General features: G+C 42.5%; 1 protein-coding gene across 1 annotated transcript in view; it reads right to left on the reverse strand.

Moving 5' to 3' along the window:
- Positions 1-13,550, reverse strand: part of DTNB (dystrobrevin beta) — a 983,126-nt gene that overhangs the window by 216,261 nt on the left and 753,315 nt on the right. The window contains exons 13-14 of the mRNA XM_053709466.1: positions 9,104-9,194; positions 5,905-5,990 (exon numbers count right to left, since the gene is read on the reverse strand). Coding sequence (XP_053565441.1) covers positions 5,905-5,990; positions 9,104-9,194 — 177 coding nt within the window. The remainder of the gene's footprint in view (positions 1-5,904; positions 5,991-9,103; positions 9,195-13,550) is intronic.

Genomic DNA, 13,550 nt, shown 5'->3' on the forward strand with positions numbered 1-13,550 from the left:
AATTTTAGAGCGCGAACAACATCCAAATTGTGCAACAAACGTTCCTTCTTTGAAACTGGTTTTGGACACAGAGAAGGTACGATAATCTCCTGGTTAATGTTTTTGTTAGAAACAACTTTTGGAAGAAAACCAGGTTTAGTACGTAAAACCACCTTATCTGCATGGAACACCAGATAAGGAGGAGAACACTGCAGAGCAGATAATTCTGAGACTCTTCTAGCAGAAGAAATCGCAACTAAAAACAAAACTTTCCAAGATAATAACTTAATATCAACGGAATGTAAGGGTTCAAACGGAACCCCCTGAAGAACTGAAAGAACTAAATTGAGACTCCAAGGAGGAGTCAAAGGTTTGTAAACAGGCTTGATTCTAACCAGAGCCTGAACAAAGGCTTGAACATCTGGCACAGCTGCCAGCTTTTTGTGAAGTAATACCGACAAGGCAGAAATCTGTCCCTTCAGGGAACTTGCAGATAATCCTTTTTCCAATCCTTCTTGAAGGAAGGATAGAATCCTAGGAATCTTAACCTTGTCCCAAGGGAATCCTTTAGATTCACACCAACAGATATATTTTTTGGTAAATCTTTCTAGTCACAGGCTTTCTGGCCTGAACAAGAGTATCGATCACAGAATCTGAGAATCCTCGCTTCGATAAAATCAAGCGTTCAATCTCCAAGCAGTCAGCTGGAGTGAAACCAGATTCGGATGTTCGAACGGACCCTGAACAAGAAGGTCTCGTCTCAAAGGTAGCTTCCAAGGTGGAGCCGATGACATATTCACCAGATCTGCATACCAAGTCCTGCGTGGCCACGCAGGAGCTATCAAGATCACCGACGCCCTCTCCTGCTTGATCCTGGCTATCAGCCTGGGGATGAGAGGAAATGGCGGGAACACATAAGCTAGTTTGAAGGTCCAAGGTGCTACTAGTGCATCCACTAGAGCCGCCTTGGGATCCCTGGATCTGGCCCCGTAGCAAGGAACTTTGAAGTTCTGACGAGAGGCCATCAGATCCATGTCTGGAATGCCCCACAGGTGAGTGACTTGGACAAAGATTTCCGGATGGAGTTCCCACTCCCCCGGATGCAATGTCTGACGACTCAGAAAATCCGCTTCCCAATTTTCCACTCCTGGGATGTGGATAGCAGACAGGTGGCAGGAGTGAGACTCCGCCCAAAGAATAATTTTGGTTACTTCTTCCATCGCTAGGGAACTCCTTGTTCCCCCCTGATGGTTGATGTACGCAACAGTCGTCATGTTGTCTGATTGAAACCGTATGAACCTGGTCCTCGCAAGCTGGGGCCAGGCCTGGAGAGCATTGAATATCGCTCTCAGTTCCAGAATATTTATCGGTAGAAGAGATTCTTCCCGAGACCAAAGACCCTGAGCTTTCAGGGATCCCCAGACCGCGCCCCAGCCTATCAGACTGGCGTCGGTCGTGACAATGACCCACTCTGGTCTGTGGAACATCATCCCTTGAGACAGATTGTCCAGGGACAGCCACCAACGGAGTGAGTCTCTGGTCCTCTGATTTACTTGTATCTTCGGAGACAAGTCTGTATAGTCCCCATTCCACTGACTGAGCATGCACAGTTGTAATGGTCTTAGATGAATGCGCGCAAAAGGAACTATGTCCATCGCCGCCACCATCAACCCGATCACTTCCATGCACTGAGCTATGGAAGGAAGAGGAACGGAATGAAGTATCCGACAAGAGTCCAGAAGCTTTGTTTTTCTGGCCTCTGTTAGAAAGATCCTCATTTCTAAGGAGTCTATAATTGTTCCCAAGAAGGGAACCCTTGTTGACGGGGATAGAGAACTCTTTTCCACGTTCACTTTCCAGCCGTGAGATCTGAGAAAGGCCAGGACAATGTCCGTGTGAGCCTTTGCTTGAGGAAGGGACGACGCTTGAATCAGAATGTCGTCCAGGTAAGGTACTACTGCAATGCCCCTTGGTCTTAGCACCGCTAGAAGGGACCCTAGTACCTTTGTGAAAATCCTTGGAGCAGTGGCTAATCCGAAAGGAAGCGCCACGAACTGGTAATGTTTGTCCAGGAATGCAAACCTTAGGAACCGATGATGTTCCTTGTGGATAGGAATATGTAGATACGCATCCTTTAAATCCACCGTGGTCATGAATTGACCTTCCTGGATGGAAGGAAGGATAGTTCGAATGGTTTCCATCTTGAACGATGGGACCTTGAGAAATTTGTTTAAGATCTTGAGATCTAGGATTGGTCTGAACGTTCCCTCTTTTTTGGGAACTATGAACAGATTGGAGTAGAACCCCATCCCTTGTTCTCTTAATGGAACAGGATGAATCACTCCCATTTTTAACAGGTCTTCTACACAATGTAAGAACGCCTGTCTTTTTATGTGGTCTGAAGACAACTGCGACCTGTGGAACCTCCCCCTTGGGGGAAGTCCCTTGAATTCCAGAAGATAACCCTGGGAGACTATTTCTAGCGCCCAAGGATCCAGAACATCTCTTGCCCAAGCCTGAGCGAAGAGAGAGAGTCTGCCCCCCACCAGATCCGGTCCCGGATCGGGGGCCAATATTTCATGCTGTCTTGGTAGCAGTGGCAGGTTTCTTGGCCTGCTTTCCCTTGTTCCAGCCTTGCATTGGTCTCCAAGCTGGCTTGGCCTGAGAAGTATTACCCTCTTGCTTAGAGGACGTAGCACCTTGGGCTGGTCCGTTTTTACGAAAGGGACGAAAATTAGGTCTATTTTTTGCCTTGAAAGGCCGATCCTGAGGAAGGGCGTGGCCCTTACCCCCAGTGATATCAGAGATAATCTCTTTCAAGTCAGGACCAAACAGCGTTTTCCCCTTGAAAGGAATGTTTAGTAGCTTGTTCTTGGAAGACGCATCAGCCGACCAAGATTTCAACCAAAGCGCTCTGCGCGCCACAATAGCAAACCCAGAGTTCTTAGCCGCTAACTTAGCCAATTGCAAAGAGGCGTCTAGAGTGAAAGAATTAGCCAATTTGAGAGCATTGATTCTGTCCATAATCTCCTCATAAGGAGGAGAGTCACTATCGAGCACCTTAAGCAGTTCATCAAACCAGAAATATGCGGCAGTAGTGACAGGGACAATGCATGAAATGGGTTGTAGAAGGTAACCCTGCTGAACAAACATCTTTTTAAGCAAACCTTCTAATTTTTTATCCATAGGATCTTTGAAAGCACAACTATCCTCTATGGGAATAGTGGTGCGTTTGTTTAAAGTAGAAACCGCTCCCTCGACCTTGGGGACTGACTGCCATAAGTCCTTTCTGGGGTCGACCATAGGAAACAATTTTTTAAATATGGGGGGAGGGACGAAAGGAATACCGGGCCTTTCCCATTCTTTATTAACAATGTCCGCCACCCGCTTGGGTATAGGAAAAGCTTCTGGGAGCCCCGGCACCTCTAGGAACTTGTCCATTTTACATAGTTTCTCTGGGATGACTAAATTTTCACAATCATCCAGAGTGGATAATACCTCCTTAAGCAAAATGCGGAGATGTTCCAATTTAAATTTAAATGTAATCACATCAGATTCAGCCTGCTGAGAAATGTTCCCTAAATCAGTAATTTCTCCCTCAGACAAAACCTCCCTGGCCCCCTCAGATTGGGTTAGGGGCCCTTCAGAGATATTAATATCAGCGTCGTCATGCTCTTCAGTAACTAAAACAGAGCAGCCACGCTTACGCTGACAAGGGTTCATTTTGGCTAAAATGTTTTTGACAGAATTATCCATTACAGCCGTTAATTGTTGCATAGTAAGGAGTATTGGCGCGCTAGATGTACTAGGGGCCTCCTGAGTGGGCAAGACTCGTGTAGACGAAGGAGGGAATGATGCAGTACCATGCTTACTCCCCTCACTTGAGGAATCATCTTGGGCATCATTGTCATTATCACATAAATCACATTTATTTAAATGAATAGGAATTCTGGCTTCCCCACATTCAGAACACAGTCTATCTGGTAGTTCAGACATGTTAAACAGGCATAAACTTGATCAGAAAGTACAAAAAACGTTTTAAAATAAAACCGTTACTGTCACTTTAAATTTTAAACTGAACACACTTTATTACTGCAATTGCGAAAAAACATGAAGGAATTGTTCAAAATTCACCAAATTTTCACCACAGCGTCTTAAAGCCTTGAAAATATTGCACACCAATTTTGGAAGCTTTAACCCTTAAAATAACGGAACCGGAGCCGTTTTAAGCTTTAAACCCCTTTACAGTCCCTGGTATCTGCTTTGCTGAGACCCAACCAAACCCAAAGGGGAATACGATACCAAATGACGCCTTCAGAAGTCTTTTATAAGTATCAGAGCTCCTCTCACATGCGACTGCATGCCATGCCTCTCAAAAACAAGTGCGCAACACCGGCGCGAAAATGAGACTCTGCCTATGCTTTGGGAAAGCCCCTAAAGAATAAGGTGTCTAAAACAGTGCCTGCCGATATTATTAAATCAAAATACCCAGAATAAATGATTCCTCAAGGCTAAATAAGTGTTAATATCAATCGATTTAGCCCAAAAAAAGTCTACAGTTTAAATAAGCCCTTGTGAAGCCCTTATTTACAATCGAAATAAACATGGCTTACCGGATCCCATAGGGAAAATGACAGCTTCCAGCATTACATCGTCTTGTTAGAATGTGTCATACCTCAAGCAGCAAGGGACTGCAAACTGTTCCCCCAACTGAAGTTAATTGCTCTCAACAGTCCTGTGTGGAACAGCCATGGATTTTAGTTACGGTTGCTAAAATCATTTTCCTCATACAAACAGAATTCTTCATCTCTTTTCTGTTTCTGAGTAAATAGTACGTACCAGCACTATTTGAAAATAACAAACTCTTGATTGAATAATGAAAAACTACAGTTAAACACTAAAAAACTCTAAGCCATCTCCGTGGAGATGTTGCCTGTACAACGGCAAAGAGAATGACTGGGGTAGGCGGAGCCTAGGAGGGATCATGTGACCAGCTTTGCTGGGCTCTTTGCCATTTCCTGTTGGGGAAGAGAATATCCCACAAGTAAGGATGACGCCGTGGACCGGACACACCTATGTTGGAGAAAAGGGACTTACCTGCAATCTGGCCGTCCGGCAGGAGGACAGCTTACACGGTATGAGAGGACACATACTCCACACAGAGACCTGTAGAAGAGAAAGAACAGAGTAAACCTACTCTGGCTTTCTATACCATGGGCAGCAAAAATGTTAGGAAAATGCAGCAAGGCCCACCTTACAAGTTCCTAACTGCTTTAAAGCCACCACTACCCTACTGAAGAGATTAACGTGGACTATGGCTAGACCCAATCCTTGAAAAAAATGGAAGAACAGAGTAAACCTTCTCTGGCTTTCTATATTAAGTAAAATCTTGCTTGAAGTGAAAGAAATCTAATTTTCTTCAGACACCAACACTTCACCTCCTCCATGTACCAAGGCAAAGAGAATGACTGTGGATTGTGGGAAGGGGAGTGATACTTAACAGCTTTGCTGTGGTGCTCTTTGCCTCCTCCTGCTGGCCAGGAGAGATATTCCCACTAATAATTGATGACGTCATGGACTCACCATATGTTAGGAAAGAAATTATGTTTCTTACAATTTTTCACGCTTTTTCCTAATACTTTTATATCATATTTGTAATTTGGGTATCTAAGTTAAATGGACAAGCTAACGGATTGGAATGGCATACAGAGGGAAGCCAAACATTTATCTCTAATGGATTGCTATGGGGATGAAAGCTTAAAACACCACATAACTGACCAGCAAACATCTGTAGCAATGTACAAGGGGGCTTTTTTATCACTGCAGAAATAACGACTGCTACAGCTGAGTATTAATAATCTGAGGTTTTACTTGGGAATGAATTAGAGACAGTATCTGCTGTATTTGGGGAGATAACGCTCTCACCTGTTCTTGCTCTCCAGCTCTGCAATCAGTTGCCGCTGCTGCTTGTTGGCATCAAAATTGAAGCTGAGCTCGGTGGGCGGACGTGGCTGGGGATATCAGACAAGAAGGATAGTTCAAGCACATGAAGACGTCAAGTTCTACCATAATCTGTGATACATTAGCTGAGACTAACAAACCTGCTAATACCTCTGCAGGACACCACAAACATAAAGGGATATGAAACCCAAAGCTTTATTTTGTGATTCAGATAGAACAAACCATTTTAAAAAGGTTTCCAATTTACTTCTATTATCATATTTGCTTCGTTCTCATGCTATTCTGTGTTGAAGAGATACCTTGGTAGGAATCTGGAGAACTACATGGTAGGAAATAGTGCTGCCCTCTAGTGCTCTTGTAAATGGATAACATTCTTGTAAAACTGCTGCCCTCTAGTGCTCTTGTAAATGGATAACATTCTTGTAAAACTGCTGCCCTCTAGTGCTCTTGCAAATAGTTAACATTCTTGTAAAACTGCTGCCCTCTAGTGCTCTTGCTAATGGATAATATTCTTGTAAAACTGCTGCCCTCTAGTGCTCTTGTAAATGGATAACATTCTTGTAAAACTGCTGCCCTCTAGTGCTCTTGTAAATGGATAACATTCTTGTAAAACTGCTGCCCTCTAGTGCTCTTGTAAATGGATAACATTCTTGTAAAACTGCTGCCCTCTAGTGCTCTTGTAAATGGATAACATTCTTGTAAAACTGCTGCCATATAGTGCTCTTGTAAATGGATAACATTCTTGTAAAACTGCTGCCCTCTAGTGCTTTTGTAAATGGATAACATTCTTGTAAAACTGCTGCCCTCTAGTGCTCTTGTAAATGGATAACATTCTTGTAAAACTGCTGCCCTCTAGTGCTTTTGTAAATGGATAACATTCTTGTAAAACTGCTGCCCTCTAGTGCTCTTGTAAATGGATAACATTCTTGTAAAACTGCTGCCCTCTAGTGCTCTTGTAAATGGATAACATTCTTGTAAAACTGCTGCCCTCTAGTGCTCTTGTAAATGGATAACATTCTTTTAAAACTGCTGCCCTCTAGTGCTCTTGTAAATGGATAACATTCTTGTAAAACTGCTGCCCTCTAGTGCTCTTGTAAATGGATAACATTCTTGTAAAACTGCTGCCCTCTAGTGCTCTTGTAAATGGATAACATTCTTGTAAAACTGCTGCCATATAGTGCTCTTGTAAATGGATAACATTCTTGTAAAACTGCTGCCCTCTAGTGCTTTTGTAAATGGATAACATTCTTGTAAAACTGCTGCCCTCTAGTGCTCTTGTAAATGGATAACATTCTTGTAAAACTGCTGCCCTCTAGTGCTTTTGTAAATGGATAACATTCTTGTAAAACTGCTGCCCTCTAGTGCTCTTGTAAATGGATAACATTCTTGTAAAACTGCTGCCCTCTAGTGCTCTTGTAAATGGATAACATTCTTGTAAAACTGCTGCCCTCTAGTGCTCTTGTAAATGGATAACATTCTTCCAAAACTGCTGCCATATAGTGCTTCAGAGAGGGCCGGCTCCTAAGCATATATTCCTGCTTTTCAACAAAAGATAAAGACAAATTGATAAAAGAAGTAAATTAAAAAGTTGTTTAAAATTTCTGCTCTATCTGAATCATGAAAGAAAATGTTGGGTTTTCATATCCCTTTAAAGGGACACTGAACCCAAATTTTTTCTTTCTTGATTCAGATAGAGCAGCAATTTTAGTCAACTTTCTAATTTACTCCTGTTATCAATTTTCTTCCATCTCTTGCTTTCTTTATTTGAAATAGAAGTCATCTAAGCTTTTTTTTGGTTCAGCCTCTGGACAGCACTTTTTTATTGGTGGGTGAATGTATCCAATCAGCAAGAATAACACAGGTTATTTACCAAAAATGGGCCGGCATCTAAACTTACATTCTTGCATTTCAAATAAAGATACCAAGAGAATGAAGACAATTTGATAATAGGAGTAAATTAGAAACTTGCTTAAAATTGCATGCTCTATCTGAATCACGAAAGAAAAAATTTGGGTTCAGTGTCCCTTTAAATGTTTCAATCGCCACTTAACATAACCTATTACTTTTATTTGAGCATACAAGTTTAAAAAACATCTCATGTCAACATACTTTATGCCCTCTCATAAACGTCTGTCAAGCACAAACTCAGCTTATATCAGACCAGTCCAGGAACTACTTCCTGTCAGCCAATTACTGTCTGTCTGTTGGGGCAGCTTATCATAATAACTGGAATAAAATGTATCTGTCAGAACACATCAGTAACTAAAAGTCTACAAGCTGCTAATTATCTCCGGGAAATTTAGTTTTAACTCAGTAAACCGATTACAGTCGTCAGGGGTCAACTCCTGTCTTTGTATTGATCCAGCACAGTAATGAACTTTACTATTTATCAGTACTGAAAGTTAGGTTAAATACATATTGATTACATGTTATGAAAAAATAAAGTGGATAAAGAATGAAAGGGAGAGAAACGAATGAGAAAGAGAGAGACAATGAGAGACAGAGAGATGAGAAAAAGAATCGCTGGAATAGAATGAGATCACGTGTGCCATTTGTGATGTGGACAAATGATACCAGGCTCTGTCAGCCAAGGGGTTAATAAACCTTTGGTTCTTGCAGGAAAGCTAACCCAGTTTTACACATTGCTCTTTCACTATCAGATTCATCATACAATTCCACCAAAGCCCTAGAGTTCATTTGTATCGTTGCTTGTTAGAATGCAGAGGCGGCGGGATACATTTTCTCAAGAATAAATAGAGCTGACAAAACCCCCCACATGTGGCCGGAGTGGAACTATTATGTGAAGCTTTATGTAAGAGATTGAAGGATACACCTTAATACACAGCATCTGCTAGTTGTGCACAAGCTAATCTCATCAGACACAATATGCATCTTCTGAATTATTAAAAAGCTCCTGTAAAATTTCTGATATTGATTTGACATAAATATGACACTAGAGCTGGTTGAAGCACTGCAGAAAGCAGCATAAATAAAGATGTATTTGCAGGGAGGAATATAATATTTGTATCTAATTAATCAACTCTAGTTGCATTTGGTAGTTAGAGGTTTTCTTACATAGTCGTCTTGTTAATACAAAGATCCCCAAGGAAGTGTAAATGTACAAATAAAAATAAAGGTAGCAATGACCAGATAGTTTACTTACAGAGTTAACAGCTTCTGCGGCTAATCTCGCTGCGTATCGTGCGATCAGTCGGTGCTCCTCGTCCAGTCTACTGGGGCTATCCAACACACTGCTAAGGAGAGCACAGGCACTTTAAAGAGAGCCAACATTAAGTGAATAAACCAAAACCAGAAAAAATCTATAAGAGTAAAAATAGAGTAATTGTAGACTTCACAAAGTCATTTTAAAATCCACTTCAAAGCCTTTTACCGCTATAATTGCTTTTAGAAAATGCATTATTGAAACATTATCAAACAATTGGCATTATACTTTGCCCAGAAGCATTTAGTATCAATACGCACATATACTCGGAGTGTTGTGGATGCCACACATTAAAGGCAGGGATAGGCACAGACAAAGGCTGTGGCGGACATTTTCCAAAGTGCAGACTTTAGTGAAGGACACCAAGGTACATTTGAAATTAAAAACATAATTATATAGTGCTGGGTGTTATTATACTGATGCAGATACCACTGACCCTATAACCAGCCCTCCTCTGGCTGTACCCATGTACCAGTGTCACTACTGTGTCATTATATAGTGCTGGGTGTTATTATACTGATGCAGATACCACTGATTCTATAACCAGCCCTCCTCTGGCTATACCCATGAGCCAGTGTCACTACTGTGTCATTATATAGTGCTGGGTGTTATTATACTGATGCAGATACCACTGATCCTATAACCAGCCCTCCTCTGGCTATACCCATGTGCCAGTGTCACTACTGTGCCATTATATAGTGCTGGGTGTTATTATACTGATGCAGATACCACTGATCTAATAACCAGTCCTTCTCTGGCTATACACATGTGCCAGTGTCACTACTGTGTCATTATATAGTGCTGGTTGTTATTATACTGATGCAGATACCACTGATCCTATAACCAGCCATCCTCTGGCTATACCCATGTGCCAATGTCACTACTGTGTCATTATATAGTGCTGGGTGTTATTATACTGATGCAGATACCACTGATCCTATAACCAGCCCTTGTCTGGCTATACCCATGTGCCAGTGTCACTACTGTGTCATTATATAGTGCTGGGTGTTATTATACTGATGCAGATACCACTGATCCTATAACCAGCCCTCCTCTGGCTATACCCATGTGTCAGTATCACTACTGTGTCATTATATAGTGCTGGGTGTTATTATACTGATGCAGATACCACTGATCCTATAACCAGCCCTCCTCTGGCTATACCCATGTGCCAGTATCACTACTGTGTCATTATATAGTGCTGGGTGTTATTATACTGATGCAGATACCAATGATCCTATAACCAGCCCTCCTCTGGCTATACCCATGTGCCAGTATCACTACTGTGTCATTATATAGTGCTGGGTGTTATTATACTGATGCAGATACCACTGATCCTATAACCAGCCCTCCTCTGGCTATACCCATGTGCCAGTATCACTACTGTGTCATTATATAGTGCTGGGTGTTATTATACTGATGCAGATACCACTGATCCTATAACCAGCCCTCCTCTGGCTATACCCATGAGCCAGTGTTACTACTGTGTCATTATATAGTGCTTGGTGTTATTATACTGATGCAGATACCACTGATCCTATAACCAGCCCTCCTCTGGCTATACCCATGAGCCAGTGTCACTACTGTGTCATTATATAGTGCTGGGTGTTCCTATACTGATGCAGATACCACTGACCCTATAACCAGCCCTCCTCTGGCTATACCCATGAGCCAGTGTCACTACTGTGTCATTATATAGTGCTGGGTGTTATTATACTGATGCAGATACCGCTGATCCTATAACTAGCCCTTGTCTGGCTATACCCATGTGCCAGTGTCACTACTGTGTCTTTGTATAGCGCTGGGTGTTATTATACTGATGCAGATACCACTGACCCTATAACCAGCCCTCCTCTGGCTGTACCCATGTGCCAGTGTCACTACTGTGTCATTATATAGTGCTTGGTGTTATTATACTGATGCAGATACCACTGATCCTATAACCAGCCCTCCTCTGGCTATACCCATGTGCTAGTGTCACTACTGTGTCATTATATAGCGCTGGGTGTTATTATACTGATGCAGATACCACTGATCCTATAACCAGCCCTCCTCTGGCTATACCCATGTGCCAGTGTCACTACTGTGTCATTATATAGTGCTGGGTGTTATTATACTGATGAAGATACCACTGACCCTATAACCAGCCCTCCTCTGACTATACCCATGTGCCAGTGTCACTACTGTGTCATTATATAGTGCTGGCTGTTATTATACTGATGCAGATACCACTGACCCTATAACCAGCCGTCCTCTGGCTATACCCATGTGCCAGTGTTACTACTGTGTCATTATATAGCGCTGGGTGTTATTATACTGATGCAGATACCACTGACCCTATAACCAGCCGTCCTCTGGCTATACCCATGTGCCAGTGTTACTACTGTGTCATTATATAGCTCTGGGTGTTATTATACTGATGCAGATACCACTGACCCTATAACCAGCCCTCCTCTGGCTATACCCATGTGCCAGTGTCACTACTGTGTCATTATATAGTGCTTGGTGTTATTATACTGATGCAGATACCACTGATCCTATAACCAGCCCTCGTCTGGCTGTACCCATGTGCCAGTGCCACTACTGTGTCATTATATAGTGCTTGGTGTTATTATACTGATGCAGATACCACTGATCCTATAATCAGTCCTCCTCTGGCTATACCCATGTGCCAGTGTCACTACTGTGTCATTATATAGTGCTTGGTGTTATTATACTGATGCAGATACCACTGATCCTATAACCAGCCCTCCTCTGGCTATACCCATGTGCCACTGTCACTAATGTGTCATTATATAGAGCTGGGTGTTATTATACTGATGCAGATACCACTGACCCTATAATCAGTCCTCCTCTGGCTATACCCATGTGCCAGTGTCACTACTGTGTCATTATATAGTGCTTGGTGTTATTATACTGATGCAGATACCACTGATCCTATAACCGGTCCTTGTCTGGCTATACCCATGTGCCAGTGTCACTACTGTGTCATTATATAGTGCTAGGTGTTATTATACAGATGCAGATACCACTGATCCTATAACCAGCCCTCCTCTGGCTAAACCCATGTGCCAGTGTCACTACTGTGTCATTATATAGTGCTTGGTGTTATTATACTGATGTAGATACCACTGATCCTATAACCAGCCCTCCTCTGGCTATACCCATGTGCCAGTGTCACTACTGTGTCATTATATAGTACTGGGTGTTATTATACTGATGCAGATACCACTGATCCTATAATCAGTCCTCCTCTGGCTATACCCATGTGCCAGTGTCACTACTGTGTCATTATATAGTGCTGGGTGTTATTATACTGATGCAGATACCACTGACCCTATAACCAGCCGTCCTCTGGCTATACCCATGTGCCAGTGTTACTACTGTGTCATTATATAGCGCTGGGTGTTATTATACTGATGCAGATACCACTGACCCTATAACCAGCCGTCCTCTGGCTATACCCATGTGCCAGTGTTACTACTGTGTCATTATATAGCTCTGGGTGTTATTATACTGATGCAGATACCACTGACCCTATAACCAGCCCTCCTCTGGCTATACCCATGTGCCAGTGTCACTACTGTGTCATTATATAGTGCTTGGTGTTATTATACTGATGCAGATACCACTGATCCTATAACCAGCCCTCGTCTGGCTGTACCCATGTGCCAGTGCCACTACTGTGTCATTATATAGTGCTTGGTGTTATTATACTGATGCAGATACCACTGATCCTATAATCAGTCCTCCTCTGGCTATACCCATGTGCCAGTGTCACTACTGTGTCATTATATAGTGCTTGGTGTTATTATACTGATGCAGATACCACTGATCCTATAACCAGCCCTCCTCTGGCTATACCCATGTGCCACTGTCACTAATGTGTCATTATATAGAGCTGGGTGTTATTATACTGATGCAGATACCACTGACCCTATAATCAGTCCTCCTCTGGCTATACCCATGTGCCAGTGTCACTACTGTGTCATTATATAGTGCTTGGTGTTATTATACTGATGCAGATACCACTGATCCTATAACCGGTCCTTGTCTGGCTATACCCATGTGCCAGTGTCACTACTGTGTCATTATATAGTGCTAGGTGTTATTATACAGATGCAGATACCACTGATCCTATAACCAGCCCTCCTCTGGCTAAACCCATGTGCCAGTGTCACTACTGTGTCATTATATAGTGCTTGGTGTTATTATACTGATGTAGATACCACTGATCCTATAACCAGCCCTCCTCTGGCTATACCCATGTGCCAGTGTCACTACTGTGTCATTATATAGTACTGGGTGTTATTATACTGATGCAGATACCACTGATCCTATAATCAGTCCTCCTCTGGCTATACCCATGTGCCAGTGTCACTACTGT

This window comes from Bombina bombina, chromosome 4, assembly GCF_027579735.1.
Source record: "Bombina bombina isolate aBomBom1 chromosome 4, aBomBom1.pri, whole genome shotgun sequence".
Lineage (NCBI taxonomy): Eukaryota > Metazoa > Chordata > Amphibia > Anura > Bombinatoridae > Bombina > Bombina bombina.